Source organism: Miniopterus natalensis, chromosome 16 (genome assembly GCF_054644295.1).
Source record: "Miniopterus natalensis isolate mMinNat1 chromosome 16, mMinNat1.hap1, whole genome shotgun sequence".
Classification (NCBI taxonomy): domain Eukaryota; kingdom Metazoa; phylum Chordata; class Mammalia; order Chiroptera; family Miniopteridae; genus Miniopterus; species Miniopterus natalensis.
In genome coordinates this window covers 24,544,398-24,560,048 of record NC_142096.1, presented here as the reverse complement: position 1 = coordinate 24,560,048, position 15,651 = coordinate 24,544,398, and the positions used below count along the sequence as shown (strand labels likewise).

The 15,651-nt window shown below is 35.8% G+C and overlaps 1 protein-coding gene across 2 annotated transcripts in view; it reads left to right on the top strand.

Moving 5' to 3' along the window:
* Positions 1 to 15,651, top strand: part of ARFGEF1 (ARF guanine nucleotide exchange factor 1) — a 90,748-nt gene that overhangs the window by 16,111 nt on the left and 58,986 nt on the right. For both annotated transcript variants that reach the window (XM_087825419.1, XM_087825420.1), the window contains exons 2-7: positions 2,687 to 2,717; positions 3,272 to 3,428; positions 4,609 to 4,755; positions 6,507 to 6,686; positions 12,142 to 12,418; positions 15,401 to 15,511. In XM_087825419.1, the coding sequence (XP_087681545.1) occupies positions 2,687 to 2,717; positions 3,272 to 3,428; positions 4,609 to 4,755; positions 6,507 to 6,686; positions 12,142 to 12,418; positions 15,401 to 15,511 (903 nt within the window). The remainder of the gene's footprint in view (positions 1 to 2,686; positions 2,718 to 3,271; positions 3,429 to 4,608; positions 4,756 to 6,506; positions 6,687 to 12,141; positions 12,419 to 15,400; positions 15,512 to 15,651) is intronic.

The window sequence follows — 15,651 nt, the reverse complement described above, 5'->3', positions numbered from 1 at the left end:
TAAGCCCTGCTCTGTTTGTACTCTCCTTCTGGGACTCTGATATGAATAATACATCTTTTGTTATTGTTATTAAGTTCTTGAGTCTTTGAACTTTCTCCCAGTATTTTCTACCTGTTATTCGGGTAGGTTAATTTTTATTCTATCTCCAAGTTGACTGATCTTTCCTCCATCGTATTTATTCTGCTTTTGAGTCCATCCAGTGAATTTTTCATTTTGTGTATTGTATTTTTCAGTTTTAGAATTTCCATTTGGTGGTTCTTTAGATCTATATTTCTTTGCTGGCTTTTTATTTTTTCAATTATTTCAAGTTTCATTGAAGCATTTTTTAATGATGGCTGCTTTAAAATCCTTGTTAGGTAATTCTGTATCTGTCAGCTTGGAGTTGGCCTCTGTTGATTACCTTTGCTCACTGAAGTTGATATTTTCCTCCTCTGATATTTAGCTGTATTCTGGCTATTTTGTGTTGTGTTGTGAGATTTTTGAATCCTATCTCGTATTCATTTTGCAGTCATCCTGTTTAGATATAGTTCACAGGTCTGGGCAGGGGTGAATATTCAGATCTTTGCTGGGTCAAGATGACATCAGGGTAGGTGAAAGCAAAGGGCCTACTTGAACTACCTAGTTGCTGCTAGGCTGGGGGTTGCAGTTCAGGTCCTCCTGGCTGGGCCCTGCAGACACTACCCAGCGGTGAAAGGTCTGCTTACTAACACCACTTTCTACCACTCCCTTTTTCCTCCTGAGGTTGGAACTGAACTACCCATTCAGCCCCACTAACATCACCTTAATGGGGAAAGCTCAGGGTCATTAGTCCTGCCTCATTCCCACCAGATGAGACCATAAGTCCAGCTCAGTCTCTCTCTTTATGATTGGCGCCTCCAGAGCCCCTGTCCCTCCATTATAGACAAGGGTGAGTGCCTGCAAGCAAGAGTTTGTGTGTTGTCCCTTTAAGAGGGTGCCTGGGTTTCCAGCAGCCTTTCATCTCACCCAGGTGGAGGGAATCCGTGCTGATTGTCACTGCAGATGTTATGTGGGCTCCTCTTCCCAGCACTTGTGTTCCAGCTGGAGAGCCTGGTGTGGGGCTGAGATCACTTGCTCCTGGTTAGGGTGGGGAGGGAACCTTTGCAGCTGAGATAGCCCTCCAGATTCTCAACTGCCGTGCGTGGGCCCGTTTTGTGTCTCCACCCCTCCTACCAGTCTGGACCTGGCTTCTTCTATAATCCTTCATTGTAGGACTTCTGTTCAGCTAGTGTTCAGATGGTTATCCAGGTTGATTTTTCCACTTAGTTGTAATTTTGATGTAGTTGAGGGAAGAAGTGAGTGCAGCTTCCACCTACTCTGCCATCTTAACTGGAACCTCCTGGTATTTTGTTTTAAATTACTGTCTACTTCAATAGAAATAAGTTGTTTATATATGATTTAGTCATAATTTTGCAAAATAGTTTTGCATAAGACCTCCAGATTCTGAGGCTAAGTATGTTCCTGGGCTGGCGGGGTTGGGGTTGGGGTTGGGGACAAGTTCTAGCTGCATTTTATTAAGCAGGATACCTTTTAACCATCTGGTTTCCTTATCCATATTCTCAGAACAGTAGAATAACTTTTCATGCTCCTGGCATTGCTTTTGTGCTTCTCAGTTAGCTCTCTGTCCCATTTGCCAGGGCATTATTTCAAATCTCCTCAAGCCTCCTTAACTCTTTCTGTTCCAATTATCTATTGCTGCATAATAAACCACCTAGGAGTTAGTGGTGTAACACAGTGATCATTTTATTATGCTCACAGATTCTCTGTGTGTCAGGAATTCAGATGGGGCATGTTGCTTTTCCAGTGTCTGGGGCCTCAGCTGGGAAGACTCAGGTGACTGAGGGAGATATGAATGCCTGGGAACTGGAATCCTCTGGAGGTTTCTTCACTCACATATCTGATGCCTGGGCTGTGATGACTTGAAAGCTGGGCTCAGCTGGGATTGTTGACTCGAACCACTTACATGTGGGTTTCCATGTGACCTGGGGCTTCTCACATCAGGGCTGTTGGGTTCCAAGAGTGGGTGTCTGGAGACCCAGCAGTCCAAGAAAATCAGACAGGAGCTGCTTGGCCTTTTCTGACCTCTTTTAAACAGCAAAGGGAAAATTTTTCATTAAATTGGACATATGTATTTGATAGTGCCTTGTATAGTCATAAATAGAAAAAAATGGTTAAATACCAGCACATTTTTACATGATCAGGAAGTTATAGTTTTAGCCTGATAATCTCCTTGAGGTAGTTAGTCACAAGAGTTGTGCGTTGAGGGTGTTTTTCCTCACCCAAACTAAACTATGTCTTATATTTTGTGACTTGAATACAGCATACATAATATTTTGTTCTTAATATTATGCTTCTGGTTAATGTAAATAGTTCCTTAACCACAAAAAACAAAAAACCTACTTTGAGAAAAGGAAATGCTTTGGGAATTAATAATCTTCAATTTTACCTGTTCTTGTTAATATATATTATTTGCATCATTTTATAAAATTATTTGTATTTGTATAAATTAATACATTTAGCTGCAATAGAATTTTAGTATTTGTTTTTTGAATGTGTATGCTTCCCAGTTTGTTACAGAAATTAAAATTAGTTTATGTAACCTATAATCAGATTACATACTGATCTTTCTATTGTCAAGTTTTCTAATGTATGCTTTTCCCCCCCACAGAGGAAATAAAAGTGGAAACTGAAAAACAGAGGTTAGTGCGGTTTCTTTTCTTTAGTAAAAATAATTTGCAAGCTTGTCAGTCTTGGCCAAAATAATAATACAGTTATCTATATTTTAGTGTGGCAAATTTTTTCCATGTGACCTTTAAAATAAAATCAGTTTTTAAAATGGTTAAGAAATATAATTGTAAGCATCCTTATACATATAAAAGATCTCATAAGTAGTATATAAAGGAATTTCTTAAACACCATAAGATATGCTTGAAAATCTTTGCTTAGACTTTGATTCATATTTAGGAAGATTACTAAATATTTAATTAGTAACCTAAATCATTACTTTATTAAAAGTAAATGATTAATTTCTTTATTTTCCTGTATTTTGTCACAGCTCTGGCTATGGTTTTTCACCTGTAGCAAATCAGTTAAAACTTCTGGGGGTGGTTTCCTCATGAAATAATAAGGGAAGGTGAAGACTACTAGTTTAGCGTGGTTCGAACCTTTTAGGACTGAACTTCTGTGCTTTCACCTGACTTTATCGTCAGTATGATAAAGCAGCACCCTAACCAGACCCTTCACTTCCCTTTAGCCCTCCGCAAGGAGAAGCAAAAGCTGGATCGAGCACCCTTCCACCAGTGAAATCAAAGGCAAATTTTATCGAAGCAGACAAGTACTTCTTACCCTTTGAATTGGCCTGCCAGTCCAAATGTCCCCGCATAGTTAATACATCTCTAGATTGTTTACAGGTATGTATGAAATGGCTTTAGCTAAAAACTGTCTAATTGGAATGTGTTTCTAAACATTACTCACAATTGAGACATTTTCTGTTACCGCCTTTAATATGCTTTTTGGTAAGAAATCAAATGGTTGCTTATATTCAAGAGAGACAATAATAGTTGCAAAATGTTTTTAGTTTAAGGGTAACAAAAATCATTAGTGAATCACAAAATCTTTTGTAAGGTTATCAATAATGAAAGTATTGATTTGGTCTGTTTTCCTATCAGTGAAATGCAAGAACCATGCTTTTAACCTGCTGCTGATGTTACATATGTTATTATTTGCAAATGATTTTACTAAATGCCTGCTATTTTATATAAAACAATAGGTTAATGTTGACAGCTTAATATTTATGTTTGCTGTTGGACTTTACCTCTAACCTTTATTTATGTCAGGAAAATTTCTTAAATCTTTTATTCTGTTTTATTTAACACATGCAGATTCCCTTACATATTTGTAAGACAAACCTCCAGATAAAGAGGTCCTACTCTTTTCAGGTGTTTTCACTGTTGGTTCATTATACCCATTTATACTTTTTTAACTAACAATTCAGTGACAAGGAAAAGACAATATCCTTTTGATTTGTTCTTAAGATAGGTTAAAGGTAAGTTTATTTGATTTGTGACCTTGTTTTTCTTGAAAAATTAAAACTATAATATATGAGGCATTCCTTCCAGGGCTGTACTGATAATATTGAATGAACAAATCTGTGATTCATTGCAGCCAATGTATGGAAATTAGATTTTCTGCATTTTCACAGATCTAATTTGGAAAGAGATTTTGGGTCATTTAAATGATTGAAGATAGCTTCCACAAAAACAGTATTAATGATGTTTAGATAGAAAGCAGTAAACTATTCTAATTCATCAGAGACAACTTCTAAGGCCTGGTTTTCTCAAAGTTTTGCCTGATGGTTTTGTTGTAGTTATTGTTCTGATTTTGTGGTTATTGCAGAGCAAATAATTTCATGTTTATAGCTTATAAAGCTTTCTTAATGAAAAGTTGGTATAGCCTTGGCTTTGATTATACCTTAATGTTTTTATGTAAAAATTTTAATGTATATTCAGTTGTATATTGTAATTTAATGTATATTTAATTAGTATATATGTTAGTTAGCTTAATTAGAATCTTTTTCTTTCTCCATTTCAGAAACTTATTGCTTATGGGCACTTGACTGGCAATGCTCCAGATAGTACAACACCAGGCAAAAAATTAATTGATAGAATTATTGAAACAATTTGTGGCTGTTTCCAAGGTCCTCAAACAGATGAAGGAGTTCAGTTGCAAATAATAAAGGTAAATAATTATATAAAGTGAGTTTATTTTTCACCTATACTTTTAAAAAGCCTTTTACCTTGGAAAATATTTGGAAAGGTCATTTTATGTGCTCTCCAGCTATAATAGAGGTCATTTGGGTGCTTTTTAGATCCCGTATCAGGGGATTTTGTTGTTGAATGCCAAGAGTTCCTTAGAAGAAGACTATATTTTTATTTAATTAATTAATATATCTTTATTGATTTCAGAGAGAGGAAAGGAGAGGTAGAGAGAGAGATAGAAACATCAATGATTAGAGAGTCATTGATCGGCTGCCTCCTGCATGCCCCCAACTGGGGATCGAGCCCGCAACCCAGGCATGTGCCCTGACCTGGAATTGAACCCCAATTGTCTGGATCCTAGGTCGATGCTCAACTGCTGAGCCACGCCTGGCTGGGCGACTATATTTTTAAATCTTTTATTTTGAAGGTCTCAATTTAGGCTTGGGACCCCAGAATCTTCGAGAGTGTTTCTGTTTCTGGCATGTTTACCATACATATTGCATCGTTTGACCTTTAGGGTCCTGTGTGAAGGTCCCATGACCCCTGTAGTTTCTTCTGTACTACTGGACCCCTTGCAGTCCTCCCCTAGGCCCATGCTTCACCATGTGGACTCCTTATGTACCAGCTTTCCTGATTCCCTGGCATATACCCATCTGCTGAGCCTGCTGAGCTAAACCTTGCTGAGTTTGTGCTATATTCCTGGATGATTAAACTCCTTTAAAGAAAATCACTCAGTTGTGTTTTCAGTCTGTTATAAATATTGAATTCTTAATGTTACTGCTCGCGGTAGTGGTGATATATTTCTATACCAGTAAAGTTTTCTTGTACTAATGGTACTTTTGAAATTGCTTACATGTGTAAAGTGTTCTTCATGTGTGAATATAGTACCTTCTGAGTCAGTTTCATAGCTCTCTTTACTTCACAAGTCATATAATATTTTTATTATAAAAATCTGTCCAATTTGGTCAGCCTATCATTTGCAGTTTTCATGTCAGTCAGTCATGGCTTATCTAAGCACATACTGTGTGCTGTTTCTGCGTAGCACTGTACAGCATAAAAGGACAAAAGAACAGGCTCTTGCTTTTGAGAAATTGCAATAAACTGATGTAAGAAAATTCACATAAAGTTACTCACTTTATTGGAGGATTCACTTTAGGATTATTTTAAATGCTTTATTGTAAAACATTTGTAAACATTTTCAACAATAACAACAGCACGTTTATTGAGTCCAGTAAACATTTTCAACAATAACAACAGCATTTTATTGAGTCCAGTCTACAAGAAAGATCTCAGAAAAATTAAGCGATTAAGACACAGTATATATCCTACAAAGTTGACAATCTAGTTCAACAGCTGTAATGCATGAAGCATATCTATGCTCCACAGTGACAGAGTTTTAATGTTGTGCATTTTAATAAAGTAAGTTGAATCAAAGTGAAACTTAGGTTGAAACAAATGAATTGAATAGCTTTCTAGTGTTCTGGGTTTGGGAGGATTGTGTGGGAACTATTTATTGCCAGAATGAGGAAAACAAAATATTTTAACAGTTGTCGATACATTCAAGGCAGGTAGAAATTTTGTTAGGACATACTGGAAAAAAAAATACATTCTGTTAGTGTATATCTAAAAGTGGTAATGGTGTCTGAAAGTTTTAATTTTAATATAAAAATACATTTTTGTGCTGAAACTGTGGATGCAGAAAATTGCTTTAACTTTGTCCTTTTTTTTAAGGCTTTACTTACTGCAGTAACATCTCAACACATAGAAATTCATGAAGGAACTGTACTGCAAGCTGTGAGAACATGTTACAATATCTATCTAGCAAGCAAAAATCTCATCAATCAGACAACAGCCAAAGCTACTCTTACTCAGATGCTAAATGTTATCTTTGCACGCATGGAAAACCAAGCAGTAAGTATTAAAAAAAAGAGAGAGATTGTTTAGAACACCACAGGCATCAAATACAGAAAAGAGTTTACAGAAATTTATAATGAAATCTTTTGTGTGTATAGAGAAGAATGACTTTGATTTACAGTCCTACTTACTGGAGATCTGTGGTATTGTTTTGTTTTGAAGTTTACTGACTTGACTTTGGATAAAATAGGTTTTTAATTGTTCCCAAATAGAATCTGAATGATAGTAACTGCCATCATCCTCATGGAAGTGTTTATGAATTGATATCTTTGTTGCACTCAAGCTTAGTAGATGAGTGTAATGTAGATATAAAACTACCTAATTTTATCTATTCTGGTATAAAATTATTCGTTGAGCCTTTAAAAAAATAAAATGCATATCCATATTGATGAAATATATATTTTGGGGGTAAGAGATCAGCAGCTAAAGAGTCATTTTTTTAAATTGTCTAGGTCTTTATAATTAAAAACCAACTTATAACTTCTTCTTTTTAACTGATTTTAAACTTACAGAAAGTTGCAGAAATAGTAGAAAGAGAGATCCCCTTTACTCTGCTTTCCTTAATGCAACCGTCTTACATAATCATTTTGCAATAATCAGAAACAAGAATCAACATTGGTATAGCAGTATTAAGTCAGTTACAGACCTTACTTGAATTTCACTAATTTTTCCACTAGTCCTTTTTTTCTGTTCTAACATCTGATCTAGGATCCCATCTTGCATTTAATATCCATTGAATTTCTTATGACTTAGTCTTCTCCAATTGTTGACAGTTTCTCAGTCTTATCATTCATTACCTTGATGCTTTTGAAGGATCATGACCAGTTATTTTGTTAAATGTCCCCTAACTTGTCTGATATTTTCTCAGGATTAGAATAAGGTTGTCCATTTTTTACTAGAATACCTCTGAAGCAGTGTTGTGTCCTTTTCAATGCATCATGTGAGGAATGTATGATGTTGATTTGTCTTACTACTGATGATGTTAATCTTGATTACTTGGTTAAGGTGGTATCTGCCAGGTTCTTCTATAAAGTTACTAGTTATTCTTTTGCAGTTAATAGATGTCTTGGGAGAGATACATTAAATCTATGCAAATATCCTGTTTCCTTCTTACACTTCTCCAAGTCGCTCTTGTTGGCAACAGCTGTTACTGTGATGTTTCCTAATGGTGATTTTTTTGTTTCTCTCTCCTTCTGTATTTATTCATCAGAATAATTTTCATTCTTTTATATTTATTCAATTTTTTATTTATATCAGTGTATTCATGGGTATTTGTTTTATTCTGTTGGTTATAATCCAGTACTGTCATTATTTATTTATAATTTTGTTGCCCAAATTATTCCAGCTTTGGCTTGTGTCCTTTTAACAAGGTCCCATGCTTTTTTGAGCACCTCCTTACTTTTTGGAATCTCAAGATGTTGCAGGTTCATTTTGAATTTTCTCTTTTAGCTGTGGAGTCAGCCGCTTCAGCAGGGAGCCCCGCTCCTTCAGTTGGAGAATGGTGATTAGAAACCAAAATCTGAGTTCTAGGTGTGTTCATTGCCACTGGGATGTTGTACGCCCTTTCAGCACATAGAGCTAGGAAATATATATCTGTATACTCACCCCACCTCCCCACTCTCTACTCCCCACACACCTATATCTGACTATCTGTAAATATTAATAACTGTGTGTTTATTCTGATAGTTCTGATTCTAGTCCAACACTCATTTCAGCCTTTTCTTTATTTGTAAACTTCTCTATCTAAACTGAGAAATATGGCTTTCATTTTCTATGATATGTTGTTTCTTCAGTCCTGTTTTACACAAAAAATTGTTTTAGAATTGCTAACCCACACCACTGTGAGAAACAAATTTACTAAGTAGACTACAACATTTTATATGTAGTTCTTTTTGTCTTTAGCCTGATCGCACCCACTTAAAATATTGTTTTCCAAAGTTATTTAGGTTAGTTCCCCACACTCTTTCAGTGGGTTGTTATTTCTTTATAGTACAATTTATTTCACTTATTAATGCCTGTTTTCCATTTCAGTCCCCCTCACATCCTTGTTAATTTTAATTGCATATTTATTTTTTGAGTATGTTAAACATAACTGATTTAAGAGTCAGAGCTACATAAAAGGTATTCTCCGAGAAGTACAGCTCCCTTCTCCTTCCTACCATTATGTTCCTCTTTCCCTCCTCTTCCCACCCCTTGTATATAGCTAATCTTGTTTCTAGTTTATCTTTCTTGGATTTTTTTTAATCCTCACCCAAGGATTTTTTTTTTTCCATTGCTTTTCAGAGAGGGTAGAAGGGGGAGAGAGAGAGAAAAAACATCGATGTGAGAGAGACACATCAATTGGTTGCCTCCCTCACATGTCCCGACCAGGGCCAGGGATAGAGCCTGCAGCCAAGGCACAGGCCTTTGGTCAGAATCGAACCCGGGACCCTTCAGTCTGCAGGCTGACGCTCTAACCACTGAGCAAAACTGACTAGAGCTCCTGCATTTATTTTTTTTACTTTTATTTTTTTTAGCACAAATGAGCAGATATATGTGTGGTTTCATTTATCACCTTTCTTACACGAAAGGTAGCATACTGTGTTAGTCATCTATCATTGAGTAACATATTACTTCAGCTGAATGCTGGGTGGTTGTGGCTTGGTTTCACATGAATTCGCAGCTGACTGAGTGTATCACAGTGTCAGCTGGGGCTGCAGTCATTGAAAGGCTTTGTTGAGCTGGAGAGTAACGCTTCCACGCTCACTCAATTGACTGTTGGTGAAAGGCCTCCATTCTTCACTGTCTGCTGGCCAAAAAGGTCTGAGTTTCTTAATATGTGGTTCCTATAGGGCTGCTCACGAGACAACAACTGGTTTCCCCCAGGGTGAAGATGATCAGGGAGGGCAACAAGACAGACACTGTAATATCTACCTTATGATCAGAAGTGGTCACCCACACCACTCCTGGTACAGTGTGTCAGGGGACTCAACAAGGAATTAAAAATTAAGAGGTAGAGATGATCATTGTTGGCCATCTTAAAGGCTGACTACAATAGACACTCATACAATAGATATCTTTTGCACTTTGCTCTTTTCACTTAGCAGTGTGTCATGGAAAGCATTCCATATTAGTGCTTAGAGACCTTCTCATTCTTTTTTAGAGGTACTGGAGGATGCACTATATAGTCTATTCAGTCCCTCTCGTGTGTTAACATCTAATGCTTTCTATTTTGCACCCATAACTAATAGTTTCTTTTTTGAAGAAGTGAATGAAAATAATTTTATCACTTTTTTAATGGCAGAAATACAAGTTTTATTCGACTTTTTCAACAAGTTTTTATTATATTCCTTATATGTTCCTGGCACTGTTCTAGGTCTTAGTTATACAGTGCTGAGTAAAATCAACTTGGCCATTACCTTCAAAAATCTTACCAACTGTGTGACATAGAAGGGGAATATGAACCTTAAATTATCACACATGCAAATATATAACTGAATTGTGATAAAGATTCTGAACTTATTTCATGTGACAACAGATATTTAGCTCTTTGCTATGGAGAGTTATAGAAAAGTGTGTGAGGGAAGAGAAAAAATTAAAGGGTGGGCAGACTGATTTAAGTTCCACATTTGCTCAGATTTTAAGCTAGACATCTAATTTATTTATATATACTACTGATATCCTTTCCCCTCATCCCCCCAATAAAACTCTATAAAATGTACAGTACTAAAATTATTTCAATGGGTAAAATACTAATTTCTCTCTTTAGAACAGTGGTTCTCAACTGGAGGGGTTTTTGTCCTTAAAGCCACATTTGAGATACTTTTGATTATCATGACTGTGGTGGTGGGGGGCGGCCATATAGAGGGTAGGAGATAGCAATGTTGCTAAACACCTGCAGTGCATAGGGAAGTCTTCTCACAACAAAGAATTACCCAGTTTAAATGTCAGTAGTACTGATGTTGAGAACCCCTGCTCTAGAAAGTGTAGAAGTATATAGAAAATGTTTTTCATACAATAACATTTTCTCTTTTTTTCAAGGATATTTCTAGAGTTTTGACACCTTGCTTGTCTGTGATTCCAAGCATGTGCTTGCCGCAGTAAACCATGGTGCAGGTTGGCTGAAGTTAGGCTGAGGGTGGGATTGTATTGCAAGTCATAGATTCCTCACTGTTAATTTGGAAGTTGACTTCCTCATAAATGGGCTAAAGAATTGCTTTGAGAATTCTTTTCTGATTCCAACTGTGCAACTAGTCATGCCCATCAGTTTCCTTATCTGTAAAATAAGTGATTCACACCATGTAAATTATAGGACTCTTTCTACCTTTTGGGCATTAAAATCTGTTAATTTAAGTTTATTTTGTAAATTCATGTAATTCTGATATTTCCACATAACCTAGAATATTTCCAGGGAATATGAAATGTTCCTATTTGACACTATAAAATATTTATTTCTGTGGAAATTAATCCTGTGAAAATCATTCTTAACAGGTCATAAAACCAAAAGAGATGTGTCTAAAAGCAATAAAATGCTAAAAAAATGAACCACTGCTATCCTGATTGTTATTCTTTTTAGCATCTTATTATGAGTGAACCAAATTTACAGGTGGTATTATACATAATGACTGGTTACCTAAAATAAAACTAGCATTTGTAGATAGAATTTTAAAAATTCTTATTAGGTGACTGGGCAGAGGCATTTAAGTACTCATTGCAATGTAATTTTATTGTTTTAAATAAGACATTTGTTAAGGTGACATAAGAACATATTACAGAAGGGTATACACTGAAAGGCTCCCTTCCTAACCCCCATTCCCCTGTAGGTAACCATTTTACTAGTTTTTTATGTATCTTTCTAGACTTTGAATGTGTGTGTATTTTATTCCTCCATCTATTTTTACTCCTCTCTTAGTGAAACTTTTATTTGATTTTAGGTAAATCCACAATTGGCAACAATCCAGTTATTCTGAGGCTACTAAAAATTACTTGGGATCTTTTGTTTTGTTTTGGTAATACATTTACATCAAACACCAGATAGAATGAAAAGAGGACGTATAGTGAAAGACTTCCATCTCTTGTGTACCCTCTGCGAAGTGACCATTGTTACTTGCTTTTGTTTTAGTGTGTTTTATGTGCTTTGTTTTGGATGGACTGTAATTTGGTTTTGTTTGTTTAATGTTTTTATTGATTTCAGAGAGAGGAAGGGGGAGAGGGAGAGGGCAATAGAATAGTCAATGATGAGTCATTGATCGGCTGCCTCCTGCACGCCCCCTTCTGGGGATCGAGCCTGAGACCCAGGCATGGTACCTTGATTGGAAATTGAACCGTGACCTCCTGGTTCATAGGTCAATGCGCAGCTATTGAGCCACGCTGCCCAGCTGATGGACTGTAATTTGTAATGAGTGTAGCATTATTCCTTTAAATTTTAAACAACTTATTTTACAAATATTAGAAATTTTCTATTTCTTCCCAGTTGCAGGAAGCCAAACAAATGGAAAAAGAGAGGCACCGGCAGCAGCATCATCTCTTGCAGTCTCCAGTAAGCCATCATGAGCCTGAATCACCTCACCTTAGATATCTGCCACCTCAGACTGTTGATCATATATCCCAAGAACATGAAGGAGATCTTGATCCCCATACAAATGATATGGATAAAAGCCTTCAGGATGACACAGAACCTGAAAATGGATCTGATATTTCCAGTGCAGAAAATGAACAGACTGAAGCTGATCAGGCAACTGCAGCTGAAAGTAATCTTTTTGAGAAGGGGTTGTGGTGGGTGGGGAGTGTGTGAAGGGAATGGTGTAGGAGTGCCTTTAGTAAAGAAATGTGGAAAGGGTATATGAGTTAATAGGTATCAGATACATGGTGGTAATTGTCGACTTTCTCCATCCTAGGTGGTAAAATTAATTTCACTTCAACCCACAAGACATCTGTTAATGATACTATGTATTTATTAGTATCTCATGAGCAGTATAATTTATAGACTTGTTTTGGAGGAGATGTGTGTTACTTAAAAAGGGTTATAAATGTCTGTTAGCATGTTATATAGGAACTTCAGTTTTCTTTTATTAAAATTAGTTTTACAGGAAACAAGACCCTTTTATTTAGTAAGGTTTTCTGGAGTGGAACTGAAAATTTTGGAAAATGATTATATTATTTAGAAAATATTATGGTCCAAAAGTACTGAAATTAAATATAAAAAGAAATTTTTGGGGTAATCATCTGACATATGAAAATTTTTTATTCATTTTTATATTGAGAGATGTTCTCTGACAGTTTTTCTAAGTAAATTTATAAGGAAAAGGTTACAAGATTACAAAAGTTAAATTACATTTATTTTACAAGTTTGCGTCTATAAAAATAGTCACCTGAAGTCATTTCTCCCTCCAAACATTATCCTCAGCTCTAGCTGTTATATAAAACTGCCAGGGAGTTTGGTGGTTCCCTTTGTTCCTCCTTAGACTGGTATCAGAAAATGATGGAAGTTCTGTTCCTCTCCAGTGTGGTGTGTAGAACTAGGATGGTCAGGGCTCAGTTAGTTTATCCCAATTCTGTGTTTTTACTTCACCTTGAGGAAAGACTTCTGTAATATATTTGCAGCTTTTAATTTTTTTTTTAACCACATCTTTTCCATAACCTAATAGTGGCATGAACATCAGTACTGGCACGAATAGATGCTTTACTATTTTTCATAGTACTTTATTTTTTTCAAAGGGATTATTTTCATAAACCAAGCATGCATTCACAGTATTCAAGCTAATAATGAATTTATACTGCTTATGCAATTTACATTTTTATAGCCTACCCTGGTCAGAATTTCCTGTACTTTCACTAGGAGCTTATAAAGAGGCTGATTCAAAGGGCTGATCTCTTATAAAGCTGGGATGTTATTTATTCCTTTATTCATGCATTCAGCATTTATTTAGCATATTCTGTCTTAGGCACTGTGCTAGGACTCAGGGTTAAAAAGCTGATGGAGGTACAGCCATTGCTCTTAGGCTGCTCATGGTCTGCCTAGGTGGTCAGGCATGTTTAAATGAGGCATAATGTGATAAATATCCTGAAAGTAGCATTCACAGTGTAATGCTGCTGAGGATAGTCAGGACATACCTTTGTAGAGAAAGTGATGGTGTTTTAGCTGAACCTTCTTGTATAGGGGTAGGTATTGGCTAACTAGAAAATTTAAGACATTTTCAACAAGAAGAAACAACATGAGCCGAGACCCAAAGAATGAAAGCATCTAATGTACTGTGTGTAAGGTACCATTGTGGGTACCTTATAGGATACAGAATTATAAATAAGATTCCCCAAGGCATAGTCATGATTATTTTGGCTTGCTTAAAGGTGTTTTTTTCTCCCAACAGCTGATAAAAATGAAAATTCTACTTGAGATCCGTTAGTTAAGAATGCATGCTCTGGGGTTAGATGCCTACTATGAATCACTTACTAGCTATGTGACTTTGGACATAATTAACTTTTCCCATCATTTCCTGTTTGTAATAGGTGTTATTTACTGTTACTCTAATCTATTTCTGTCAGATGATTTATATAAGAATTGACTCTTGATTCACTAGTCATTTTGTGCACATTTTATTGACTACATATTCAGTTATGTTGAAACTCTGGTTTTCAGGCTAGTTAATTTTAGCTAACTAGAACACAGAAATACAAAGTTTAAGAATGGTAGAAAAATGACCTCTGAAGACGTTTATATGTTTTTAATCTACAGAAGACTCTAAATGCTATTGTATTTGGATTTTTTAAAAATAAAATAAGGCAACTGATTTGGCATGCTTATTTTATCAAGTTGCTTCTTGTGGCATTCAGTATTTTGTAGAATGCAGGAGACAGTAGGCTAGGATCAGGGAGGACAGGCTTCCTGGAAACCAGAATTATAAGTAGCAGCTCTTTATGGAGGTGGGAGTGGGGGTGGGGGTGGGGGTGTAGACAGCAGCACTAGGTTGATGTGCAGTCTGAAGCCACTGGTGTAGGGTAGCAGCTCCCAGAACAGTGTCCTGGTTCCCAAAGCACCCTCAGTACTAATTGAGTCTTCCTGTTATGTTTTGAACTTTTCAAAAAAAAACAGTTGAAATCCTGTTTTTATTCATAATAGTCCATATAAGCTAATCGTAGTATCAAGTTTTTTATCAATTTCTCTTATGCTGTTCAGAAGCTCTAATTCGCAGTTATATGTTTTTAACTAATGTTAAATTGGAGAATGAGTTTATTTTTACTTACTGAATTTAATTTTACATTGTATATGTACATTCTTTTGGGGAACAAATAGTAAGGAAGGGCTAAAAATCACTGGTGGAGGACAAGATAGCCCTATCTCTGCTTCTTCAAGGAGCTCACTATATTAGAGCACAGTGATGAGCTTGTTATTATTGGTGAGCCTAATTCATCAAAACAAGCTTTAATTACATCTAATATATTATTTGGAAGTGTGGAACATGTTTGAAATGTTCCATTGAAAATACTTTTAAAAGTTTTGGTTCTTAAAGGAATAATCTAGAAAATTCACTTAAGTTGTGTAATCGTTTGAAACTGACTTTATAAGATATTTTAAAATGTTACTTGGTTATAAAACTTGAAAGTTTAACATGTGATTGCTTCCAGTTTCGTTTATTTGATTTTTTCCTTTTATTTTTAAAAGAAAGCTCTTCTTTATAAATGTTCAGTAAAAATTTCTAAAATAAAATGTTTTCTTGAATTTTTTCTTTTTAAAGCATTATCTAAAAATGATATATTATATGATGGAGAAAACCATGACTGTGAGGAAAAGCCACAAGACATTGTACAGAGTATTGTAGAAGAAATGGTGAACATCGTTGTTGGAGGTAGTGTATTCCACTAGAAATTAGTGTATTCTGTCTTATGGTATTTCATCTGACTGTGGAGACTGTTTTTATGTCTGGATTAAAAAGGGCAAAAATATAACCTCTTTTCTCAAATTTGTGTGTGTATGTATGTGTGTGTG